Source organism: Garra rufa, chromosome 24 (assembly GCF_049309525.1).
Source record: "Garra rufa chromosome 24, GarRuf1.0, whole genome shotgun sequence".
NCBI lineage: Eukaryota > Metazoa > Chordata > Actinopteri > Cypriniformes > Cyprinidae > Garra > Garra rufa.
In genome coordinates this window covers 13,794,691-13,821,563 of record NC_133384.1, presented here as the reverse complement: position 1 = coordinate 13,821,563, position 26,873 = coordinate 13,794,691, and the positions used below count along the sequence as shown (strand labels likewise).

Genomic DNA, 26,873 nt, shown 5'->3' with positions numbered 1-26,873 from the left:
GACATTTATCATGAAAAAAAAAGATATCTACAGAATATAACACATTTTTATGGAATTGAATGGTTTCTTTTTAGGCTTACACAGCTAACACTACTTCTTTTTCTTACGCAGTATAAAAAAAGCCTTTATACATGACAATATATAACATCTAGTATAGTTTCCGTGGGTTGGTCATCATGTTTTTTGTGGTGAAGGTGATTAAACAAGAAAATCTTGCTAATTAAGCCAGTTTTAAACCACACTCCAAAATAAAAAGACTCCAAAGGGGCGTTTTTTGCAGTGATGCGATAGAAGAACTATTTTTGGTTCCTCAAAGAACCTTTCAGTGATAAGTTCTGAAATGAACCAATTTAAAGAAAATTGTAATAATCTAAAAAACCTTTTTTCACTTCTTGTTTCCATATAGCAGCTAATGAACCAGAAGGCTTGCTTCCGTGTTGAAGAATAAGGTGGATAAAGAACCTTTTCTGCATTTGAAAGGTTCCATAGATGTTCAAGGTTCTTCATGGAACCATCAATGCCAATAAAGAACCTTTATTTTTAGTTGTGCAGTACACCATCAGCCATTCCAGCTATGCTGCAAGCTATGCGTTACTCAGAACACTTGCAGAATATTAGTATTGGCAACACGCACTTGATATCAATCTGGCTGAGATCCAACATTAAAGTGTAAAATGTATCAGGAACACGAGGTCGGATGGAGAAATCTTCTTCCACTGTAGAACAACTTTAAAAAAGATTTCATCACAGCAAATTCTGTTAGATGCTACACTCAGAACAATTCAACATGGGTGTTAACAAAACCTCAAAAGCTCAGTCAAAAAAGTTTCAGTGAAAAACACTTTTCAGGCTCAGGTACTGTATATTTTAGCCATTCGTTCAAACTAGTGTCAGTGGAGTCTGTCTGGGGGGAAAATGTGTTTTCAGTGCTTGGAGAGATAAAGGTTATTTTTCTATATGAATGTTCAGAGTATTTCCCAGCTGAGCCCTGTCTGACCTGAGGCTGTAGGAACAATGTGGTTCTGGTGTCTCTGTAGGTGGCTTTAATTGAAGTCCATATACGGTATGTGAAGTGTTTAGTAATCGTAAGTATTCATACATAAAGTGCAAATATCTGTACATACATTTTTTGTACATTTGCACAAGCACAAAATATGCATTGAAAGCATTTGAACAATTTTAGATATATACAAATGTTCATGAATCCTTTTAGAACAACGGTACTAAATATATATATATATATATTAATCGTCTTAATACTTTTATTCAGCAAGGGTGCATTAGACAGTAAAGGCATTTACAATGTTACAAAAGATTTCTATTTCAAATAAATGCTGTTCTTTGGGACTTTATATCTGTCAGTGTATCATGAAAAATGCAGCACAACTGTTTTCAACATCATTAATAATAAATATTTCTTGAGCACCAGATCAGATATGAGAATGATTTCTAAACAGTCTTGTGATACTGAAGACTTTAGTGATGGCTGAGAAAAATTCAGCTTGACCATCAAAAGAATAAATAACATTTTAAAATATATTAAAATTGAAAAGTTATTTTAAGTTATAAATAATAATGTTTGGTGATTTTATTTTAAAGTGACGTAGTTACATGTTACTACATGTACTTATTATAATAATAACAACAGTAAATTATGCATAATTAAACTAATCCTAAACCAAACCCTAAATAACTCCATAGTATTCACATGTAAAAAAGTACATACTGATATAAACTACCAGTCAAATGTTTTTGAACAGTAAGATTTGAATTGAAAAATTTGAAAAAGCATTTTTTTTAAAGAAGTCTCTTCCGCTCACCAAGTCTGCATTTATTTGATCCAAAGTACAGCCAAAAAGGTAAACATTTTGAAATATTTTATTTAATATTTTTACTATTTAAAATAACTGTTTTCTATTTGACTATATTTAAAATGTAATTTTAAATCAATGATCAATCAAAAACATTTATTATTTTTATTATGTTGAAAAAAGCTGAGTAGAATTTTTTTCAGGTTTCTTTGATGAATAGAAAGTTCAGAAGAACAGCATTTATCTGAAATAGAGATCTTTTGTAACATTATAAATGCCTCTTTCATCACTTTCAATTAATTTAAAGCATCCTTGTTAAATAAAAGTATTAATTTCCCAAATAAATAAATAAATAAATAATACTAAATCCAAGCTATTGAATGGAATAGTGTATAATGTTAAAAAAAAAAGCTTTTTATTTCATACAAATGCTGATCTTTGGATCTTTCTATTCATTAAAGTATCTGGAGTAATGACTGAAGTAATGATGCCGAAAATTCAGTTTTGCTCACAGGAATAATTTACATTTTGAAATATATTCAAATAGAAAACAGTTATTTTAAACAGTACAAATTTTTCAAGATGTTACTGTTTCTGCTGTACTTTGGATCAAATAAATGCAGGCTTGGTGAGCAGAATAAACTTCTTTAAAAATCTTACTGTTCAAAAACTTTTGACTGGTAGTGTATAGTACATATTATGTATATTAGTATACATTGATATATGTTAAGATGTTTATGTTTTAAAGCTGTGTATATGTAGATATATAATTGATATACATTGTTACATACCAGTATTTACCAATACTAATTAGATCAGGCTGAAATGCCAAAGCTTCACTGGTTATTGTAGGTTAATAATATTTTGTAAATGTAACCATTCTTCTTAAGTTTATTATGTGATTAGCTGAGCTACTATCCAAAAATATCATAATTAAATGCAGTTTGCAATTGCTGCTCTGCTGCATCGAGTCCCTCCGGTGTGGCCTGAGGTTAGGAGCTTTGCTCGAGGGCACAATGATGATACTTCAAAGATCAGCATGTGTGAGGTTTACATATGCAGTTTTAGTTACCAGCTACTTTAACCCCTTATTCACATTGTATTCAAAGGGGTCATCGGATGCCCATTTTCCACAAGTTCATATGATTATTTAGGGTTTTAATGAAAAGTCTGTGATATACTTTGGTTAAAAATTCTCAATAGTAGTGTAAAAAAAAAAAAACCTTTTACCTTGTCAAAATCAGCTCTGCAAAAAATCAACTCATTTTATTGCATGGTCCCTTTAAATGCAAGTGAGCTCTGCTCACCCCGCCCCTCTCTGATGTGGGATTATGAGCTGTAATGATTACTTTATCCACATTTAGCAGCAAAACTTGCCAACAAGCACATTATTAAGAAAGACCGATTGCAAAGATGCATAAAAAAACGTTATACTCACTTCTGCTGTGGGTGAAGCTGCATCAGGAGCGATTCGCACGAACATAGACGCATGTGTACATCGGGATCGGCACTTTTCTTTTTAAAAACAGCGTTAAAGTAACGTTATCCTCTGCATCTTCAGCAGCTCCGATGTCGGGAGTAAATGACTACTGCTATGTTATTATTACATCCAACAACAACAACACCTCAATCGCTCAATCGGAGACATTCTTGTCTTCCCCTGCACCTGAGTCGACACAATGGCGATCGGAGTCGGATTGTTTCAGCTTGGTGAGGGTGGGTCTAATGTAAGGTGCTCATGTCAATCAACTATTGTGGGAGCGTCACACTGACAAGAAGCTGAGAATGACCTGATTTAAAAAAGGGGATATTACTTTTAAAGATTCAAAAAATACCACTGGGTGGATTTTTATCATTGTAGGGTGGTTGTGTACACAAACTGCCAACACACATTAATGTTCAAACAACATGTAAAAGTGAGTTTTGCATTCGATGACCCCTTAAAGGCACATCAAGTTACCTTTATTTATATAGCACGTTTTTACAATACAGATTGTGTCAAAGCAGCATTAAAGTATTAAACAGGAAAATAGTGTGTCGATAATGCAAGAGGACAATAGTAAACACTCAATTTTTCAGTTAAGTTCAAATAGTAACTGTGCAATCAAGTCGACGATATTGCCAGAAATTGAGTGTCCCCAACTAGGTAAGCCAGAGGTGACAAAGGCAAGGAACCAAAACTCTATCTGTGACAGAAATGGAGAAAAATACCTTGGGAGAAACTAGGCTCAGTTGGGAGGCCAGTTCACTTGGCCTGCATGATGTGATGTACATTTAACATGTATGAAATTGGCAGTTTCATACCAAAGCAACTTGCCGCAGAATTGAAAGGATCTTGCCAAACCTGGCAATTAGCAGGGGCGTCCACTTGCTTTCGGCCACTAAGTGTCCTAGTTATGTAACAAGTGCAGTTCATGAGTCATAGTTAGAGTTGGAACTAAATAGTACAGATAACAAGTGCAATTTTCTTTGTCTCACCGTCAGTTTGTTTGTGTCTTTCGTGTCTATCTATTCATCGGCTCATCTGTAGGGACGGCACCATTTGTTTAAAGTAAACTGAATTTAGCTGATGGCTTTCTCATGCAGTTAAGACGTGATTGCTGTTCTCTCTGAATTGCAGATGGCATTGTTAGGCTATTTGAATAAAATAGCTTTTGCCAAATAACATCCTAAATTGGAATTCAAAAGCAATGCTTCTTCAAAAAGTCCCAAAGGCAGAAATTGTTTCACTGCACGGCCATTATTTCATTGTCACAACTATTTCGAGCAGCCGTAGCCCAGTGACATTACTTATGTGTTGAGAATTTCCTGTTTAAAGTGTTTACTTCCTGTGCAGCCAAAGTAATTTGTTAGTGCCCCTGTAAATGACAGACTTGATGTATTCAGTAAACAAATTGATTCCTTCAGTGCCCAGTGCATTTCGCTCGTTCGCCTTCCTGATTGGATAAACATCCGAAAGTTCAGAGACATTACAGAGGACCAACGCAACCTAAAACGCACAAACAGGAAGCCATTATCAGAGGGTGTTATGGTTCCCGCCTTATCTGTGAGCTCACATCTGCACCACCCTGCCCCTCCCTCAACAAAGGAAGTGCCCAAAGCGGCCCACAATCCCATGGGGTAACGATCCCTAACTTTAAAGACCACAGCTCCCAAAGAGACACCAGTGGAATTTATTCATTGGTTGGTTTCATTGTTTTGGTTTTGTTCACATTTATAGCCTAAAATAATCCTTTGTGTGACTGTCAAAGAGAGATTTTATTTGGCGTCTCACACTGTTAGCATGTCAACAACTAAAATGTGGAAAACAGAGGAGACTTTTTAGTCACAGATTTTCTTCTTGGTCAGAGAGATTTTGTAGTTAACAGAGATTTTGTCTCTTTTTTAAACATGGTATTCCAGTTTATTTACAGTACATCTGGTATTTACATGCATCTCAAATGTGTTCTGTCAATATATCAGTGTGGTACAGATCCTAATTTTATAATATCAAAACCTCATAAAATAGCTACAATTCTGGTGAGAAAAAAAACAAACATCTTGTATTATTATTTATTAGGAAAAAGTGCAGTGAAGCCAACCTGGGGTGCAGTTTCAAAAGCAACGTTAGCCAACTATGGTCGCAAGTTCCGTCATTACCAACATAGTTCAACAATTCAGTGTTTTCCGACACCATAGTTCAAACGAACATTTCCAAACAGCGTCGCAAACTTACAAGGTTGAAACTACAGCTCTCGACCTGTGGTTAGAAGCATAGTTTCTTGTTAGTAAGACATATGTTCTTAATAAATGATGTTCTTGGGCACAATAAGCAAACTAACATGCAGTCCAATTTATATATTTTATTCAATCTAAATATAAATACATGTTAATCTATGTATTTTTGTCTGTAAGCGCCATTTTCTAATAGTATGCATGTGCATAAATGCCGAAATGCCATAAAGGGAACCCTGGAGGGAACCTGTGATGAATCACACGAAATGATAGGGAACAAAAAAAATAGTAAATTTTAAAACCAGACTGCATTTGCCACAATGGGAAGCAAATTTACACTGCCTGAATCATTTCCTATCGCCTACATTTTGCACTACAAGCTATTCATCATACAGAAAGCACTAACACTGTGAACAAGTGACAGATCTCAGCCGCAGCTCCAACGTCTATTTATAGTGTTGGGTGCGGGATGCTATGGATTCTAGAGAGCATTTGATTGGACAGAACGTTTAATGAGAAAATAAGTAAGTAAGAGACTGTAAGTTTTGAATGCTCATATCTTGTAAATGTGAATTTTGGCATTGTTTTGGAGCACAATAGCTTATCGATATTTTTTAAGGCTAACATATTACTAAAAGCCAAAAACTTGAATTTTGATTTCATGGGGACTTTAATGCTTTTTGTGACATTGGTTTTGTACTTGTCCCCGCAGTTCTGACTTGAAATGTTAAAATAATACTAGTATTAACCAAAGAAAATGTGACGGAAAATGCAATCGCAAACATGCCGTTTTAGCTTGTTTTTCGATCTCTCATCTTTCAATGCGAGTCAAAACCAATTCTGCCTAAGCTACCAAGAAAGCTTGTTATGTATGGAAAGCGAAACACATTGAGCTGTAATCATAACTGTGTATGAAAATGATTATAAGTGCTCTCTGTTTTACTGCCTCTAGTGTTCATTTCTGTTGAAACCTGCAGTGATGCACTGATTGGTACGTATTTTTGCGTTTTGCAAAAAGTTCCTGTGGTAAGTTTTTTTGGCATGAGATCAGGTAGCGTGAAGCAGTTCAGGTTTGTTTTAAAACAGAAACATGCAGTTAAAAAAATAAATATATAAAAAAACAGGAAGTGACGTCATAGGGAGGTCCTCAGCAGACACTTGAGTGTCAAAATCAATACATCTCTTCAAAAATCAGTTTAGCAAGGCACAGTTTGTTCAGGTTGTAAAATGTCAAATGTATTGATGTTGATATGCATAACTGGTATTTATGAATAAATAATTTATGTTATTTCCTAAAAAATACTTTCACAAAGATTTGGGATTAGTAGTTTTGTTTTTTAATGTTTTAAGTCTTTTATTTATTAAGTCTGTATTTATTTAATTTAAAAAAATGCAAAAAATACAGCAAAAATGGTAAAATGGATGGTATAGTGAAATATTATGGTCATACTTTAATATATTTTAAAATGTAATTTACTCCTGTGATGGAAAAGATGAATTTTCAACAGTCATCACTCCAGTCTTAGTCTTCAGTGTCACATGATCCTTCAGAAATCATTCTAATATGTTGATTTTGCACCGCAGGAACCTTCGGTGTTAAAAACAATTGTGTTGCTTAATATTTTTGTGAAAATTTTAATTTTCTTCCTTTTTTTGTGTGTGTTAATTCTTTTATCTTCACTGTATTTTTGTACAAGTTTAATGCCTCCTTGCTGAATTCTTCTTTTTTTTTTTAGGTGCAGAGAGAGTTATCCAATATGGATGTTAATGGAGTACTTCACTTTCAGAATAAAAATTCTGATAATTTACTCCCATGTCATCTAGGATATTCATGTCTTCCTTTCCTCAGTTGCAAATAAATAATTTTTTTGAGGAAAACATTGCAGAACTTTTCTTCATATAGTGGACTTTAATGGTGCTCAACGGATTGAATGTTAAAAATGCAGTTTCAATGCAGCTTCAAAAGGCTCTAAATGATCCCAGCCAAGCGAAATGGTAATTTTCTTGAAAAAAAAAAATATATATATATTTGTTCAGTTTTTAACCACAAATGCTTGTCTAGCTCTTTACAGTTAGGGTATGTCGAAAAACTCCCATCTCATTTTCTCCTCCAACTTCATAATCATCCTACATCACTGTTTTACCTTTTTTATAAATAGTGTTTGACCCTCCTTGCACATTCACCTTGTAAACACTGGGCTGGTACTTCTGCAGCTATGCAGGACAATTTTGAAGTTGGAGGAGAAAATGAGATGGGAGTTTTTCGGCATGCTCTAACTGTATTGAAACGCATGAGCATTGCAGAGCTAGACAAGATGAGCATTGAGGTTTGCTCATTGATGAGCAGAGGTTAAAAAGTAGATCAATTGTACATTTAAAAAAAAAAAAAACCTATTGTTATAGATAGGGATGGGAATTGATAAGATTTTTACGATTCCAATTCCATTTTCGATTCTGCTTAACGATTCGATTCTTTATCGATTCCCTTATCGATTCTCATATGGAAGAAAACGGACAACAAATTGTTGATTAGCATAGTTAAACTGTCTCTGTTTGGGGCTTTGTACTTAGGGCTGAGAATCTTTGTCATCTCCCTAGAAAATATATAATGGGAATGAATGAGTCCTGCAGCTTTATTAGCCGAGGACATGCTAACGTTGTTGCTGCTGCTGCCGCTGCTGGGTTGAGAACTGTTAGTCCGGAGCGGATCGAAAACGCAACATTCTTTTATTGTTATTGCATGCTGTGTGCGCAAATGTTTTAGCATGTTAGTGGTATTTCCTCCCTTTGAGGAAATATCTACGCTGCAAGTATTGCAAGTTGCCCTATTTTCGTCTTTTTTGGTGAAATACAACCAGACTTTTGAGCGTTTGTTCCGCTTAGGCGCCAATGCTTATTGACTGAGCGTAAGCTACGCAACGTGCGTAAGTTACGCAATGCGCGTGATGACGTCATTCGTGCCCACTGGAATCGTTAAGGGAATCGTTTGCAAATTTTGCAAACGATTCGATGGAATTGAAACACTGGGAACCGGTTCTCAACAAGAACCGGTTTTCGATTCCCATCCCTAGTTATAGATAAGACCCTAGATAAGACCCTTATTCTTCGGCTGGGATTGTGTAGAGTCTTTTAAAGCTGCACTGAAACTGCATTTTTAACTTTTAATCCATTGAGCACCATTGAAGTCCACTATATAGACAAAAATCCTGTAATGTATTCCTCCAAAAACCTCCAAAAAGACATGAACATCTTGGATGACATGGGGGTGAGTTAATTATTTCGGAAGTAGAATAATCCTTTAATGCCAGGTGTAAACTTGTTTTAGAAGGTTTCTGCATCTTAAGGCTAAAAGGATAACCCACTGTAGAATACTAATTTTAGCTGGTGTCCCAGACCAATTAATGTGACAGAGATTAAACACCATTTATGGAAGACTGAGGGGTCGAGGGAGGATATAAAGGTTCATCTCCAAAAGAACAGTGTTTACAACTGTTCTTTTGGGAAACCGCCAGACTTGCCAGTTATTGAGTATCTCAGCAAAGCTCTGTGCTAATCAATGCTTTGGCTAAACACCCAGAATAGCTCTTTTCCCTGCATCTTCCTTTTGCATTTTTCTGCTTGACTCAGTGCCTGGTTTATCACCGTGTACCAGTGTTTAGAGTATGTGCTTCTTGCTACAGGAAAGCTTGTTCAATTTTCCACTGGGTGCTCATCATGTAGAGTGGACATGTCTTCATTCTGCTGCATGTGTGCACCCAGCAAAGCATTAATGCTGATGTCTGCTATTGTGTCCTATTTTCGGATGTTTTGTAGATTGGAATGGTTCTCGTATGCAGTAGTGAACTGGATCTCATTTAAAATTTCTGCCACACATGCAGATTTCCATTCTTCTTTCTGTACCGTACAGCGTCATGGCACCGCAAGAGATGGGATGGCCAAAACCAGCAAGTTTAGAGTGTTTTTGTTGGACTGATTACCTTTGCCATTATGATGGTCATCCACAAATCTGTGGTCCACTTTTTTGGATACTATAGTTGGGAAAAGATTTATACACAAATACATTAAAATACAAATATATTGTATTTAATATAATTTTATCTATATATCTATCTATAGAGCTTCATAAAGAACAAAAAGCAGCAAAAGTACACCACCAGTCAAAAGTATTTGAACAGTAAGATTTAACTTTTTTTATCGAAGTCTCTTCTGATCACCAAGCCTGCATTTATTTGATCCAAAGTACAGCAAAAACTTTTTTACTATTTAAAATTTCTATTTGAATATTTTTTACAATGTAATTTATTCCTGTGATCAAAGCTAAATTTTAAAATTTCAGCATCATTACTCCAGTCTTTAGTGTCAAATGATCCTTCAAAAATCATTCTAAAATGCTTATTTGCTGTTCAAGAAACATTTTTATTGTCATTATTATGAATATTTAAAAGAGCTCAGTAATTTTTTTCAGGATTCTTTGATGAATAGAAAGATCCAAATATCAGCATTTGTCTGAAATAAAACAATTTTGTAACATTATACATTATACCATTCAAAAGCTTATTTATTTATTTATTTTGTTGGGGGGGGGGGTATTTTTTACTAGTTATTTTACCTGTTATTTTACAAAATTTTGCTGTTTTTGCTGTACTTTGGATCAAAGAAATGCAGGCTTTGTGAGCAGAAGAGGCTTCTTTAAAAAATCATATGTCAAATGTGCCATTCCAGCATATTAAAACTTTGCATTGAGATAAGTTCGGTTCGGAGACTATAGCATTTTTGCTACAGTTTGTTCCACTTGTGGCACTCAACACTGTTGCAGCCTCATACTGCAGATGCCATCTTGGCTCGTTGTCTCCGGAGGTGAGGGTAGTGTGTAATATTGAATGATGGATGGGAAGATACGCTGTAAACCCATGCAATCTGTCGAGGCCATTTGAGATCTCAGTATCTGGAGCTGTAATGTGAGAGACTCGCAGACAGTTCAAGGATCACAGTGTGCAGGATGAATCTTTTCATCTGATTTATGAATGTCACAGCCATGTAGGACTTACGGAAAGTCACAGGCTACTTAAACATTCCAAAGACTTTTAATTTAGGATGTTTACAGCATAAATTCTACTTCCACAGACAATTTCTTAACAAGTTAATGAATAGAGATCAGGTTAATCATAAATCAGAAAGTAATTTAAGAGTGAAAATACAACCTAAATACCTAGCAAACCTTCCACCATTTTCCTAGTCCTGCCACAAATAATTGTAACCTTGCTGAGGTTTAAATAGGAATAATTCTCCCAAAGAATACACCTCTCTGGTCAAAACAGACCTCTCTGGAATAATATGAGTGTGTGTATATATATATATACAGGATGTAAGATACAGTTGAGGTCCAAAGTTTTTAGAAAATAATAGTTGAATTTATAAAAATTACCCTGTTCAAAAGTTTATCCTTGATTCTTAATTCTGTGTTCTTACCTGAATGATCCACAGCTGTGTTTTTCCCTTGTTTGTCCTGAACAGTAAAACTGCCTGCTGTTCTTCGGAAAAACCCTTCAGCTTCCTACAAATTCTTTGGTTTTCCAGCATTGTTTGTGTATTTGAAGCCTTTTCAATGATTACTGTATTTGAGATCCATCTTTTCACACTGAGAACAACTGAGGGACTCATATGCAATTACAGAAGGTTCAAACGCTTACTGATGCTCCAGAAGGAAAAACTATGGATTAAGAGCTGGGGGTGTAAACTTTTAAACAGAATGAAGATGTGTAATTTTCCTTATTTTGCCTAAATACCATATTCTTTTCATTTAGTACTGCCCTTCAGAAGCTAAAGAAGATACTTACGTGTTTCCCAGAAGACAAAATAAGTTAAATTCTTCAAATTCAAGAAGTTTTCAAACTTCTGAAGCAACAGTGAGCATTTGAACCTTCTGTAATAGTTGCATACTGAGTCCCTAAGTTGTCCTCGGTGTGAAAAGGTGGATCTTAAAACCATACAGTCATTGTTGGAAATAGTTCAAATACACAAAAATGCTAAAAAATAAAAAATAAATAATAATAATAATTTGTGGGACCTGAAGGATTTTTCTAAAAAAAAAAAAAAAAAAAAAAACGCGCCCAGTTTAACTGTTCCGGACAAACAAGGTGGCTTACAGCTGTGGATCATTCAGGTAAAAACAGTATTAAGAATCAAGGGGTAATTTTCTCTTGTGGACTATATGTAAACGTCTTTTATGTGAAATATCTTATTCAGGTCAGTACTGAATAAAAAAATTACTAACATTTTGTAAAATCCCTCTTATTTTGGTAAAATAATTGACATTTTGCAGACTCTGCAAGGTGTATGTCAACTTTTGACCTCAACTGTAAATTCGTAATTCTTCATTTGTAAATTCTTTAATAATGGGAACACCGAGAAAAAAAAAAAAAAACTATAAATACTGACTTAAATTTCAGTGTCATGGACTTTTATCACTTATTTGCCTTTTGTCAAGCTTGACACTCCATAATTTCATTGTATGAAAAAAAAAGGAATGTGAACAGTTTTCAAAATGTAAAAAGTTCTACTGGATAAACCATATGACAAAATGATGATTACCCATTTTTATAAGAAAGTTCCCAAACAAAAACTGTGATGTACTTCTGTGTCAAAGTAAAGCTCCACCAGCCATCCATCTCTGAATGTTATGTTTTAAATCAGCAGATGGCAGCGCATGTAATTTTGTAATGAAAGTCATTTTTTAGCACCGAAACAGAGAAAGCAATTATTGCAAGGTTAATCATTCCATGTGCAAGCCCGAGCTTGTCAAACTAATTTATCTCCTGCAGAATAACAAAGAACTTTAGCATATGCCTTTCCCATTTTACATTCTTCGTTTTATTCATGTTCTCTTTTTTGTACAGTACTAGTGTCCTGTCACTCTCTTACTGTATTTCTTCACTCTTCACTTCCATTCACTCCATTACATAATGAATGTTCATTAAAGTGTGCATTTTTTTTTGCTGGACTCTCTATCATAGAGGTTTTCAATTTGCTTTTCACTGCAAACACCTCTCATGCTTCTATGTGAAGGAAGAGGTCAGACCTTTCTGTCTGCATCAGACCTGGTTCAAATCCATCAACAGAGAGCTGCTGCTTTGGCTAATTACACCTCTCTGACCCAGACAGTACATGTACACACACATACTTCGGATGCTGTATGGGACATTGATCAATGCGCACACACACACACACACACACACACACACACACCAGTATTGCTATCATGATTTATAAGCTTGTTTCCTCATGAAAATGTCCCCACAAGATCAAAATGTTGTATGACACCGAAGACTGGAGTAAAAGCAATAGTTAATGTCCATTAGTTTTAATAAAACTCAACCCCTGAGACATTAGACATGCCTGTAGTTGAAGTAACACCCACATGCCCCTTATGGTCCAGTGCCCATCTTGCAAAGTATCCAGTGTGTGTTTTTCACCCAGTTCTGTGATGTATTATGTGCTGTCCTCCTCTGCCTCCCACTCACTATTACACTGTGAGTCACAGGAGTGTGTGTGTTTGTGTGCTAGCATAAATGTCACTAGAGAGTGAGTCATTCATTGATAGATTGGAGGTAACCTTGGTAAGGCCAGTGTTTTTAAAAGCAAAAAACAGTAGTATGACAAATTCTCTCTCTTTGTTTCTGGCATCCATTCATACACACGCACTACCACTGATACACTGTACGTCACTCGTGGATTAACATGATTTACTCAAATTGGACATGTTCCTGGATCATCCTTTTTGTTTTCTATTAAACAATTGTCCTAATCTAAGACTCAGACAGAACACCCACAGACCGCCTACAGTCTGTTCACTGAAAGTCTGATGTATATCCCCTGAAAATTAGCCATTGTTTTATTATAGTAAAAGTGTAGTAAACATTTTGTTGGCATATTGAATAGCATTTGTATAAGCACAGTTTTACTACAAATATCATGGTTAAACTAGTTAGTGTAGCAAATCCACGGCTAATTTGTGGTTATCGGTTTAACTAGTAACCTTGTTTTTTTTTTTGGTTTTATTTGTAGTAAGACCATGGTTAATTTTTGTAAGGGACAGTCAACAAAAAATGCAATGACTGCCTAAAATTGTCAGGTACAATCTAATTGGATGCTGTTAGGCCATTTATTGGAGTCATTGTAGATTGTACTCAGCTTCTAGATTAAAAATGATATATATAAAAAAGTTTGCCTTAGGAGAAACCTCTCAAATCTTTGAAGGTACAGAGTAGAAATTAATATTTAGAATTCTGTCTGTCAAATAATCTGCAAATTATTACTTTTGGATAGACAAAAATTCTATGCAATTCTATGAAATAAATGCTAATATGTATTAATAAGCATTCTAGTATGATATTTGCTTGTAAATACAGTTGAGGTCAAAAGTTTACATCCCCCTTTTAGAATCGACAAAATGTTAATTATTTTGTCAAAATAAGAGAGATATAAGATATTTCACATAAAAGATGTTTACATATAGTCCACAAGAGAAAATAATAGTTGAATTAGTAAAAATGACCCTGTTCAAAAGTTTACATCCCTTTGATTCTTAATATTGTGTTCTTACCTGAATTATCCACAGCTGTTTGTTTTTTTTTGTTGTTGTTTAGTGATAGTTGTCCGTGAGTCCCTTGTTTTTCCTGAACAGTTAAACTGCCTGCTGTAAGTCAGATAAATCCTTCAGGTCCCACAAATTCTTTGGTTTTTCAGCATTTTTGTGTATTTGAACCCTTTCCAACAACGACTGTATGATTTTGAGATCCATCTTTTTAGACTGAGGACTCATATGCAACTATTACAGAAGGTTCAAACGCTCACTGATGCTCCAGAAGGATAAACAACGCATTAAGAGCCAGGGGGGTGAAAACTTTGTACTGTGTACATTTTTCTTATTTTGCCTAAATATCATATTTTTCTATTTAGTACTGCCCTTCAGAGGCTACAGAAAATAGTTACGTGTTTCCCAGAAGACAAAAAAAGTTACAATTACCCTGATCTTCAAAATTTTCAAAGTTCTTAATGCATGGTTTTTTCATGCAAGCGTTTAAACCTTCTGTAATAGTTGCATATAAGTTCCTCAGTTGTCCTCAGTGTGAAAAGACGGATCTCAAAATCATACAGTCATTGTTGGAAAGGGTTCAAATACACAAAAATGCTGAAAAACCAAATAATTTGTGGGACCTGAAGGATTCTTCTGAAGAACAGCGGGCAGTTTAATTGTTCAGGACAAACAAGGGACTCATGAACAACTATCACTAAACAAAAAAACAGATGTGGATCGATTTTAATCTAAAATTTGTATTTTTATCTGGCTTCTATATTTAGGTTCAGTAATTGTACTGTAATGCCAATGTATAGGTCCTTTTCTATGCAACTAAAGTGAAATAACCGAACATAAATATAGTAACCTGCTAAAAATGCCCATTTTAGAAGAAAATTTCAAATGGCACTTAGAGGTTTTTGCATCAGGTCAGTACTAAAAAAATAATTTTGTATTGAACATTTTGCAGATTCTGCAAGGTGTATGCAAACGTTTGACTTCAACTGTATGTTTTATATGGTAGCATTCTATTGCTATATATGCTATGCTATTCCATATAGTAGAAAGTGTAGCATGCTAGTATTTTAACACATTCCAGTATACCTGATATATTATGTTAAATATGCTAGTATACTATTCAATATTGATAGTATATTTCCAGGATTTCCCAGGATTTCCAGGGCAAGAATCTTGGCTAATATCTTAATTAATACTGCTCGTAAGTATCTTTACCGCGTATTAACTTTAGTTTGTCAAAATATTAAGTCCTTTCCTGCTTATTAAGTCCTTCTCTATATGATTTAGCAGCTTACAGATGTTTTTTGTGTGTGTGTGTGTGTGTGTGTGTGTGTGTGTGTGTGTGTGTGTGTGTGTGTGTGTGTGTGTGTGTACCTGGTATTCATCACTTTGTGGGGACCAAATGTCCCCACAAGGATAGGAATACCAGTAGATTTTGACCTTGTGGGGACATTTCTCAGGTCCCCATGAGGAAACAGGCTTATAAATCATGCACAATTAGATTTTTTGATGAAGTAAAAGTGTGCACAATCTCCTGTGAGGGCTAGGTTTAGGTGTAGGGTAGGTGTAGGGTGATAAAAAGTACGGTTTGTACAGTATAAAAACCATTACGCCTATGGAATGTCCCCATAAAACATGTAAACCCAACATGTGTGTGTGTGTGTGTGTGTGTGTGTGTGTGGGGGGGGGGGGGTTTAGAGAGCATAAATTAGAAGAACAACGTATTCAGTAGTACATTAACCATGCAATCAATGCTCTACACAGCAAATTCTGGTCTTTGGAATAAACTCCCTGGTAGTTAAAATCAACTCAATCTGAGTGTACATGCGTGACCATCAAATAGACTCCAGCGCAGAGTTAAAATAACTCCGCTCTTGGAGTTGAATTTTTAACACTTTCTCAGAGTTAAATTTTAACACTTTCTGGAGTTAAAATATTAATAATTTGGAGAGTAATTTTAACTCTAAAATTTAGTTAATTATAATTTAAACTCTTTAACCAGTGTTAAAAACACAATATGTTTTATGTGGAAATGACTACACTGAAAGCCATACTCTCAACTTTCTGCTTTTATTTGAGGAAATACATAGATTGGATTTAGAAATTCCATGCATGTAAACACTTTGAAATTAACTGCTGTCATAAAATACTGTAAAATCTAACAGCAAAACATTTACATTTAATACGTCTGCAGTGCCAACAGGAAATGTTTAGTAAAATTGTATACAGCATAGTCAACACACATCATTGCATTATATAAAATCAAGCCTGAATGATTATAAAATGAGGTAGATATAAATCAGATGAAGTAACAAGAAAAAATCCACAGTGATACCAGGATACATTCCATGAGGACAGAACTTAACATTTTGCTTAAATAAGAAAATTACTGCTTGTTCAACTGCCTTGCTCTCAGTTCTTTGACTTCAGTTGTACCTATATCAATATTATATACATTTGTCTGTAAAAAAAAAAAAAAAAATGTACAGGCTGGACAGAGCATCATGATACTTTACTTTACTTGAACAGCTCTTCAACAGTACCCAAGGATGTACATGACTGACAAGGCGAAACTTCTCTGTCCAAGACAATGTAAAAGGTGGAAACCTGTGCTTTTGATGTCCCTGAGGCAAGATGATATGGCTGAGGGTTTTCTTTAGTGGCCAGGTGATGGTCATCAAGACTTTGGCATGACTGAAACACAAGATAAACATCCCTTTATAAACAATAGGAATTAAAGGAAGAGTCCACTTCCAGAACAAAAAATACAGATAATTTACTCACCTGCTTGTCATCCAAGAGGTTCATGTATTTCTTTTCTTTCTTCAGTCGCAAAGAAATTGTTTTTTTAAGAAAAACATTCATTTCACAGCATTTCTCTCCATATAACTTAAATGGTGCGTGTGAGTTTGAATTTCAGAATTGCAGTTTCAATGCAACTTCAGATGGCTCTAAACCATCCCAGCCGGGGAAGAAGGGTCTTATCTAGCAAAACAATGTGTTACTTTCATTAATAAATTAATATTTGTGCACGTTTTAACCACAGATGCTCATCTTGTCTAGCTGTGCATTGAGCATACGTACTTTGTGCACTCTGGTTCAAGACAGTTAGGGTACGTCAAAAAACTACCATCTCAGTTTCATCCATCTCTAACTTCCAAATTGTCCTACATCGCTGTAGAAGTACTGACCCAGTGTTTACAAAGTGAACGTGCAAAGATGATCAAATGCTCTTTGCAACAAAAAAAAAGAAAAGAAAAAAAATGGTTGAACATCAATGAGAAAATGAGAAGAGTTTTTCGATATACTATAAATGTATTGAACCAGAGTGCACAGAGTATGCATGTGCATCGCAGAGGTAGACAAGACCAGGATTTGAGGTTAAAAACTGTATAAATATAAATGTATTCAACCCGTTAAGCACCACAGAAATCCACTATGTTGAGAAAAATCCTGCAATGCTTTCCTCATAAAACACAATTTCTTTATGACTGATGAAAGAAAGACATGAACATCTGGATGACTGGATGAGTGAATTAATTCAAGCTAAATATTTGGAACATAATAGTGTTGTCTAAACAAACCTTTTCACCAGATGATATGTTGCCTCTTCAAAATTGATCTTCATGGCCTCAATTACTTTCCAAGTGTTCAATTTTTCCAGGATCCTTGTAGCAACCACTATTCCAAGCATCCGTGATAACTCTTGTAAATCTAAAAAAAAAAAAAAAAAAAAAGATAATTGTTCAGACAAATGTAACAATATATATATATATATATATAATTTTTTTTTCAATAAAATTTTGAAATATTATTTAACCCTTACCAGTACTTTGACATCCAAGAAGCAAGAAAACGTGTAGTACATCAGCTGAGCCCTGGTCATCTGGGATTTTCAGTGTCGTTTTCTGGTATCAAAAACTTCTGCTGGACTACACAATAACATCAACAACATGTTATTAACAAAACAAATCATAAAATTACAGTCACTTACTCTTTATTAACTGATTACTAAACATATAACTCACCTGAATTGAGAAAATCTGAGAAACAAATTTCGTCCAGTTTTACTGCTACTTCCCTCCATCCTTGCACTTCTGTCAACATCCTGACAAAGAAGAGAAAACATGTCATTTAAAATAACCTCTAATGTTAGTGAGATTGAAAATGCAAAATGTTTAATATGAAAGCCACGAACTCTCATAAGTCACGAGTCACTACTAAAACATTTGTAACGTTAGCTACGACTCAAAACATTGCAGCATAACTTTACACGTTCATGGATAAACTATGATCGTTTTAAGCCAGGGTAACGTTAAACACTTCAGTTTACTGACATTGCTAGATATTACCTCGTCTCGTAGGCATTACTTTATGGAAGCTTAACAGAATGTTTCTTGAGCGAGTCACTACTTAAATTTGACAGCAAAACACTCGTTTACAAAAAATGAGGTGAACAGAAAGACGTTAGCTAATATTAGCTTGTTCACATCGGGAAAAAAGTCCATGTTTTGCATCGGAGATTCATTCAACACAAAGTTCGCCGCGGTTATTGGCGTCAGTACACAGTATATAACGTAACAGCTATGTAATCAGCGGTCTGTCAGAAGGTAAAGAACATTTTGGAATTAGTTTTTTACCTACCTCAAGACGAAGTAGACAACTTCATCAGTCCTCGTGTGGCAGAACCAGGCTCGTGTCATGGCGCGCTCCTGATGTAACGTTAAAACGTGCTCCTGAACACCAATGAATGAACTCCGAAATACAACACAGCCAGGGAGTATCCCGTAACACAAAATGTAGTGAGAGTTAAAAAATAAACTCCAAAAATGTAACACTTTCACACTTTTTTGCCTAACTCCTGATTTTCGAACTCCAGAAATTTGCTGTGTAGTTTACATCCGAGTATCGCCAATATGGCCGGCCAAAACAGTGACGTAAGTGCAAACCCTATAAACCCTCTATATTTGTAGCAAAAGAGTAGCATGCTAGTATGATAGTATTTTGTCTGTAATGACAAGACAACACCCAAAATCATCCGAACTCATCGAATATACCAGTAAAAACCAGAGCGAACAGACAAGACTCAATACAAACTACTAAGTAATAATCAGGGTTTTTTTCTGATGCTAACAGACTTAAAAGCCATTTCCACACTTTTAATATATTTGATTTGATAAATTATAAAACATGACTTTGCTAATAGGACAGCAGTGTGTTTACATTGGACCAGAGAGCTCATGTTCAGATGATTTCAGTGGCTGTGTGAACCTTCAGATCCACGGCTTGTTAAACGCTCTGGGAGTCTGTTGAGGATCTGTGCTGAGGGGAGAGAGCTTAAGAGCTTGTGTCTGATCTAAACGCGCCACTTTGTTGTGAAATAAGCAGCAATTCATGTTTTATTTACAGTGTGATGTTTTATTAATGCTGTGTTGGATTGGTAAGGCTGGGTGTTAGATGTAATTCCTTTTGATTCCAAAAAAACAGGACACGGCAAATACTGTCAACGCTTGTGGACTGCGGTAGTGAACTTTGAAATCAGCATGGTCATATTGTCATCATAGCCATGTAGGTTTCTAGCATGGGCATGCTCGTGTTTGATATGCTAATCTGGAATTAGCATTAGCACTTGAATGAAACACTGTTTATCTCTCTTCACTGCTTACTCATGGGCAACTTTTGATTAGTAGGACATTTACACCATTCACTAAACATTTACTCAAGAACTTGCTCTCTTCTTGTTGACCAGTGCAACAAGGTAATTGTAGAAGATAAGTTTATTTCAGTTGTTAAACCCATTGTATAGCCTTGTCCTTATGCTACCCTGTTGAAAAAAACAACTTATGCTGAAGAATGGTAGCTGGTTTAAGATGGTTTAAGTCCTTAGTTGGTCATAAGCTGGTTTAAGATGGTCCTGAGCTAATTATAAGCTGAACCATCTTGAACCAGCTCATGATCAACTAAGGACCAGCTTAAACCAGCTACCATGCTTCAAAACATACCTAACCAGCATATGCTGTTTTTTTCAACAGGGTAGCATTAGTTCCTTGCTAAATTTTCTTTTTGCTGATTAGCATTGTCTAAGTTAGTCCCTGCTGGTAGGTGCTGTACACCTTGGGGGTGAAATATCTAGAAGTATGGAAGTTTGGTGAGTGGGTACGAAATTCTGCGCAAAGGGTGGATTGCTTTACAGCAGCAACAAATGCACAACTATGCACTGTAAATGCACAGCAGTGGTGTCATGTTTTTCTTTCAGAGTGACTTTAGAGTGATTAGCCTTGGTCTTTAAATCAGTATTACTAGATAAAACAGAAGCTTTGAAGGCTTCTGAGCATAAAGCATGAAACATTTCATATAATCAATGTCAAATTTTAAACACCTACAACAATGACGATTGCTCAGTGGCTGGTGTTGAACTGACTCAGATCTCTGTCTTCTTGATACTGATGTTGTTCTCAAATTTCTCACAGCCTTTCGCCTTCTAAGAGCTGAATCTTGGTTTCTATAGCAACTAAAATGGCATGCAGATGAAACAATGACCTCACTCTGATCGTCAGGTGTCTTAGAAGGTAGTTGTATGGTTTTGGTGCATGCAGTGAGGTGCCATAAAACACCATTTTGAACCGTAAGTCAGGGCCCGTCCACATTTGGTGATGTCATTAAGATGCTGCGACCTTACCAGCAATCACTAAAGCTCATCAGACTTTATTCAAACTGCCCAGCTAAGATTGTTACTTGACTAATCTCTGAATGTAAAAACCTCATTATGGATTAAATAAATCTTGAAGTAAAGTTTCCTTGGTGCTATATGTGTGGTGAGACTGAGCATGGCCTGTTTTTCTTTCTCAGGTGTTCTGCTGATTCTGTCTGTGCCAGTTGGGCTGGTGTTCTCCGCAGAGGAGCTTCACCCCAGCCAAACCCTTCTGGACCTTGCCTCCATGTCAACGAGCAGCAGAACCCTCGCCACCTTCTCACCAGGGCCCTTGAGTTGGCAGGAGGGTTCCAGAACTGGGGATCTACACAACCAGTCACTGGCCTCTCTAGAAGCCATCAGTAGACCCACTACTGTCCACTCATTCCAGACACCGAAGAACACTGTACCATCTGCCATAATTCAGACAACAACAGTAGGGGTGCATACTTTTGGTCCCAGGGATCAGGCACTACCTAGAGTTCCTGTTCCAAAAGCAGAAGCACCCTCTAGAAGTGTGTTCAATAGAACAAGCTCTGACCAGAACTTTAGCACTAATACCGACAAGCCGAGTACAATCAGTAGAAAGCCAGTGAACCGGTTCGAGCCCTCAGGTTTGGTTCGTAGAAATCAGATCAGTGCTACTGGGTCGGACAGTGGAAACCAAGCCACAAATTCTGGCTCGGGTCATTCTTTTCTCTCAGGGACTGAAAGCGATGTGGCCCCTGTTGCCGAGGGCCTCTCTGGGACCACAGACACTGGAGAGATGGAAGTGAAGGACCACATTGATCCCATTCAACAACCACGATCATCTTCATTGTCTTCAACCTTCAAAATCCACAGAGGGCAGAACACAAATAAGACAGCTTCGCATCACACCATTACATTGCGCGACGTGTCTTCAATTGAGAATCCCACTCTCCCATTGGACACTGTGGGAGAAGCTTTGGCACAAACTGGGGGAGAAGACATCCAGTCTCCTTCTCCAGCTCTAGCCCTGCCTTCCAACCATGTTACAACATCCGGCCCTACTTCTCCAGTGGAGAGCGGAAACTCTGTGGAAATCCAAGGTGGCAAGAATGGAACCACCAATATGACCACTGATTCTCTTGTTTCTTTAAATGATGCCTCAGATGTTATCAACAGCACTGAAGCCTCATGGCCTGCAGCGAATGATTCAAACATCTCAGAGGCGCCTTCCACAGCTAGCGGGAGCTTCATGAACAGGCAGGTTCCACCCACCACGCAAGGCCCATGGGGGTCCGGGAACCAGTCGGGTCCTGCACTAGGTTCTCCTCACGAAAAAAACACCATCTGCCTGGACAAAATGGACATTGTGTGGTTGGTTCTTGCCATTAGCGTGCCTGTCTCCTCATGCTGTGAGTAACCAATATCACACTTCCTCCAGCTTTCGAAACTCGTACTTTCTGTCATCAGAACTGACAGGAACTTTTCCAAAGACTCAAGATAACATAATATTCCCTTTGTGGCTTAGTTGTTTTTGCTTATAACTTTCTGAAACACATCATACAAAATTCAGAAGTTATGAATGTAGTCTTAATGCTAAAATGAAGTGGTGTTAGATATAGAATATTAATATGCGATTTTCTTTTCAGCTGTGCTGCTTACCGTATGCTGTATGAGGAAAAAGAAGAAGTCCTCTACTCAGGAGAACAACTTGAGCTACTGGAATGATGCCATCACCATGGATTACTTCACCCGCCATGCTGTGGAGCTCCCACGCGAGATACAATCACTGGAGACTGAGGTACTGACAGAGACCTGGAAGACCTTTTAGCCACTGCTTTGTGTGTCACAATGTAACAGAAGTAGTGTAAAATTTCTTCTATTTTGTGATGTACATCAGATTGAAACAGAATATCATGTATGGTTGTTAATTGGATGGATGTGGATCTGAATGCAAGCATGAAGTCGAATGTAAGAAAAGGGTGTGTTTAAGCAAACTAAATGATTGGAGAAATTATATTTTAATTGCAAAATTATGAAAGTATCATATACATGGATAGATCGTTCACAATAAGACCAATAACAAGCATTCATAAAATGTTCATTTTATGTTGACTTTAAATAATTTCACATCCAGAATGAAAATTGATAATTTACTCATCCACCACCCCAAGTCATCCAACATGATAAAAATTGCTTTCTTTCTTCAGTCGCAAAGAAATTAAGGTTTTGAGCAAAACATTCCAGGAATTTTCTCCATATACTGTAATGGACTTCAATGGTGGCCAACGGGTTGAAGGTGCAAATTGCAGTTTTAATGCAGCTTCACAGGGCTCTACATGATCCCAGCCAAGAAATATGGGTCCACTTTAGAAACTCTGGGGGACTGAAATATTACCGAATGGTTAAAAAGAGTAGTCTTTTTTTCTCCAATTTCAAAATTGTCCGACATCATTGTTTAACCTTTTTTGGTAAAGGGCGTTTGACTTTCTTTGCACGTTCACTTTGTAAACACTGGGTCGGTACTTCCGCCTACATCATGCGTGACCAACATGAGAGCATTTGTGGTTAAAAAGTATAGAAATTTACATTTCTTTTAGAAAATGACAATCGTTTCACTTATTCCTCGGCTGGGATTGTTTAGGGCCCTTTAAAGCTGTATTGAAATGTTAATTTCGACTTTTGACTTGTTAGCCACCATTGAAGTCCACTATATGGAGGAAAATCCTTGAATGTTTTTCTTCAAATCGCTAATTTCTTTTCGACTGAAGAAAAAAAGATATGAACATCTTGGATGACATAGAGGTAAGCACATTATCAGGAAATTTTCATTCTGGAAGTGAACTTCTCCTTTAATTTCCCAGGACACAAACCACACCCCATAATGTCCTTCAAGTCTAGTGGTTAATGCATGTGCTCCAACCTGCTGAGCCATGGTGCTTGTGGGGTTGATATGAGTTTGAAGCAAGCATTTCTTGATCTTATTTCTCCTTCTTTTCTCCATAATTTTACTCTAGTCTTTCTATACTGTACATTCAAATGTGCAGAGAAGGCCAAGTAAAACTGAGATTTTTAGCATTTTTTGGAAATATGTTCTTCGCCATTCACAGTAATTAACTTTCAATTTAACGCCATGCTTTTATGAACAGAAAAGGCTTTGCTGTTCATACTTATGAGTCATCAACTGAATAAGATATCTAAGCTGAATTGCACAAATATAGATATTCATAGCTTTTTCATTGCTGAGATATCATGAAATGAACAGTAATCATTGCCATCAAAACAATCTGTGCTAACGGCAAGTGCTGTAGCATGATTTACCCGATTTACCATTCACGTTATGTATCGCCACCTGGTGTTCATAGACCATAACTCTCTCTCTCTCTCTCGCTCTCTCTCTCTCTCTCTCTCTCTCTGTCATTCTCACTAGTTTCTAGTCATTTTTTCCACATATGTTTAAGAGATCATTGCTATCATACTTTAATTGAAATTTTCCATTTCAACCTGTGCATGCTTCTTTTTCCCCCACCTTTTTGTTGCTCGCTGACATTTTCTGACAGGAGTGTGATGATGATGATGATGATGATGATGATGATCAAGAATCATGTTTGGGATGCCGGTGACCCACAGGTCTTCAAATCACACTTTAGTTCTCTTAGAGAAACAACAGAAATATGCATTCCCTTACTTTACTTCTTTGTCTTTAGTTTCTGTAATTGTTTTCAGTTCACTATTTTGTCTTAGTGTACCAGTTTTTTGACGTGTGACCAAACACAAAACCTCTTAATAGTCTAGAACCGTACAATTAGTTGTCTTCCTGCGCTTGTGCAATTTACCGTGCTTCTTCCTTCATTTCCTCCCATTCATTTCATACACGCAGTCTCCATGGTGATAGAGCTCAACCACCACACGATAGAAATGCACATTTGTTCTATAAGAATATAGATCCTGAGAGAAATGCGTGTTCCTTTCACCTTAACTGTATTTAGCTTTGTAGGATCAGATGCCCTTAAGTCATTAGTCTTTAGTTAGCGCGAAAGCAAGTAAACGGTGCTAATGTTTTTATGTTTCTTTGCGTTTCAGGAACAAGAGACGTGTCTGCCCCCTAATGGTGACTACAGCGACAGCGGCGTGGTTCTGGTTAACCCCTTTTGCCAAGAGACTCTCTTTATCAACAGAGACAAGGCTTCTGATATCTAAACACACTATATTAACTAAGGAGACTAAATCCTTGAGGATTTTCCAGTCCCTTACTTGCTCGCATTTTTTAAGAATATATATATAAATAAATATATATATACATATATGTGGTGAACCTTCAGAGACTGCGGTTTATATATGAAACTGGTTTCAAGGAGCTGAAAGAATATTACAAAAAAGAACAAATGCTATTTACTATGAGGGGGAGCCCCTGCATATTTTTCTGATGTGGATTTTCTACAGACGCTTCATTGTGATAAGGGTTTTTATGTCTTTTTTGAATAAAAACAATAAGTGTGGTTGCTCTTATGTCCCAGTGGCTTTGGTGGTGCAGAGTGCTGAGAAACCTGACGCGTGGTGAAAGGATGCTTGTGTGACGTTACCCAAAACACTTAATATGATTACTTAAAAAAGCCTGCCGCACTTGAATTCTGTATGTAAGGGGATGCAGGGGTAAAGGGCATTGATTCTGGAACGCCTCTGGAATGGGTCCAGTGGGTACTGCAGCAAGCCTCGCTTCCCTCTTGGAGGAACTTGAGTTGATTGCCTGTTTGCATTTGATGGAGGATGAATCATGAATTTCTGGTTTGAGATGGTTTGTCCCCAGTTGAGTCACCAGCCAAAAGACAAAACAACAATTGTCCCATTCCTTAGATGTTCGAGATGTTTTCGTGTGCGTATATGTCTTGTTGCATGCATCTTTTCTGATTTGAGGTGTATGTGTGTCTTTAGACTAGATGTCAAACAGGATTTTGTTCTGATCAAGATTTCGTTATTACAAACACCCTAAAATTCCACTAACGTCCACACAGTTGCACAAGCAAGTAGAGAAAAATGCTTATATGCCAATGAAATGCCTCATACAAAGACCTTTGTATGGTAATGTTACTGTGCTCCACAATTCACATCCTATCTGTTCATGTTGTATGTGTTTGTGTTCAACTTCCATAAGCAGGGCTAAGCATTATACTGTATAACTAGTGGAAATACATACTTTTTTTTTCTTTTCTTTTTTTTAAATTAAACCACTATATTTGTTTATTCGCTATGTCATGCTCTGATGAAAATGGCACTACTATTGCTTCACAGGTTGGCTAAATATATAAATATATTTTGTTAGAAGACATGTTTTCTTAGTGAAGGGTGAATGAGTGTGCTTGTGGTTCTGTTTGTCTATGTCCCTTGTGTGAACATTGACAAGAATAAATGAGACCAAAATGAATTTCTCTTTGATTCTCAGTGCTTACTGCTGTATTGTACAGTTTTTTAGATGAATGTCAATGATATCACTGGATGTAATAGAGTGTAATTGTTAGATATAAATACATACAGAGAAACTATTTTATTTTGTACTTTCTTTGAACACATGCCAACTGAGTTTGGTAACATGTTTTAAGACCATATCATCATTTTTTTTATACATGTCCCATTTTTTCTTATTTGTGTATGCTTAGCAGATTTTATACGATGACTTTGTAGATGGATGTTTTCTTTTACTCCTTTTTTTCATTGTTTCCGTCCGTTTATTTTGTGCAGGCATGAATTTTAGATAAGGAGAGGGAGGTAACTGCTCAGCTGACCGAAAAAAATTGCTCTTGCATATTATGAATCATGTTTAATCTTTTGTAGCACATAAACTGTACTTTTTACTGCTGAGCAATACAAATAAAAAGGCTTTGAAGGCTGCTTCAGTCTGTAGTTGATTTTTGTCAATATTAATAGCAAAATCTGTTAAAAAAGCAAAGTGGAGCACAAATGCCAATGTTTCCCCCCGATTTAAATGGCTCAAAGGTTTCTGGAATCTTCCCTGTTTGCTCTATATGCTGAATGAAGCTTTTCTATTCACAAGCTGTTCAGTGTGACACACAACTGGGGCGTTCATTCACTCATAGTCTTT

At 36.4% G+C, this 26,873-nt stretch overlaps 1 protein-coding gene across 3 annotated transcripts in view; it reads left to right on the top strand.

The window, feature by feature from the left end:
- Nucleotides 1-26,654, top strand: part of tmem108 (transmembrane protein 108) — an 83,408-nt gene extending 56,754 nt beyond the window's left edge. For 2 of the 3 annotated variants that reach the window (XM_073830769.1, XM_073830768.1), the window contains exons 3-5: nt 20,968-22,188; nt 22,426-22,577; nt 24,860-26,654. In XM_073830769.1, the coding sequence (XP_073686870.1) occupies nt 20,968-22,188; nt 22,426-22,577; nt 24,860-24,976 (1,490 nt within the window). In that variant the 3' untranslated portion in view covers nt 24,977-26,654. Of the gene's footprint in view, nt 1-20,967; nt 22,189-22,425; nt 22,578-24,336; nt 24,407-24,859 lie in introns of all 3 variants that reach the window. The other variant, XM_073830770.1, reaches the window with a different exon arrangement.
- Nucleotides 26,655-26,873: the final 219 nt, after the last annotated feature.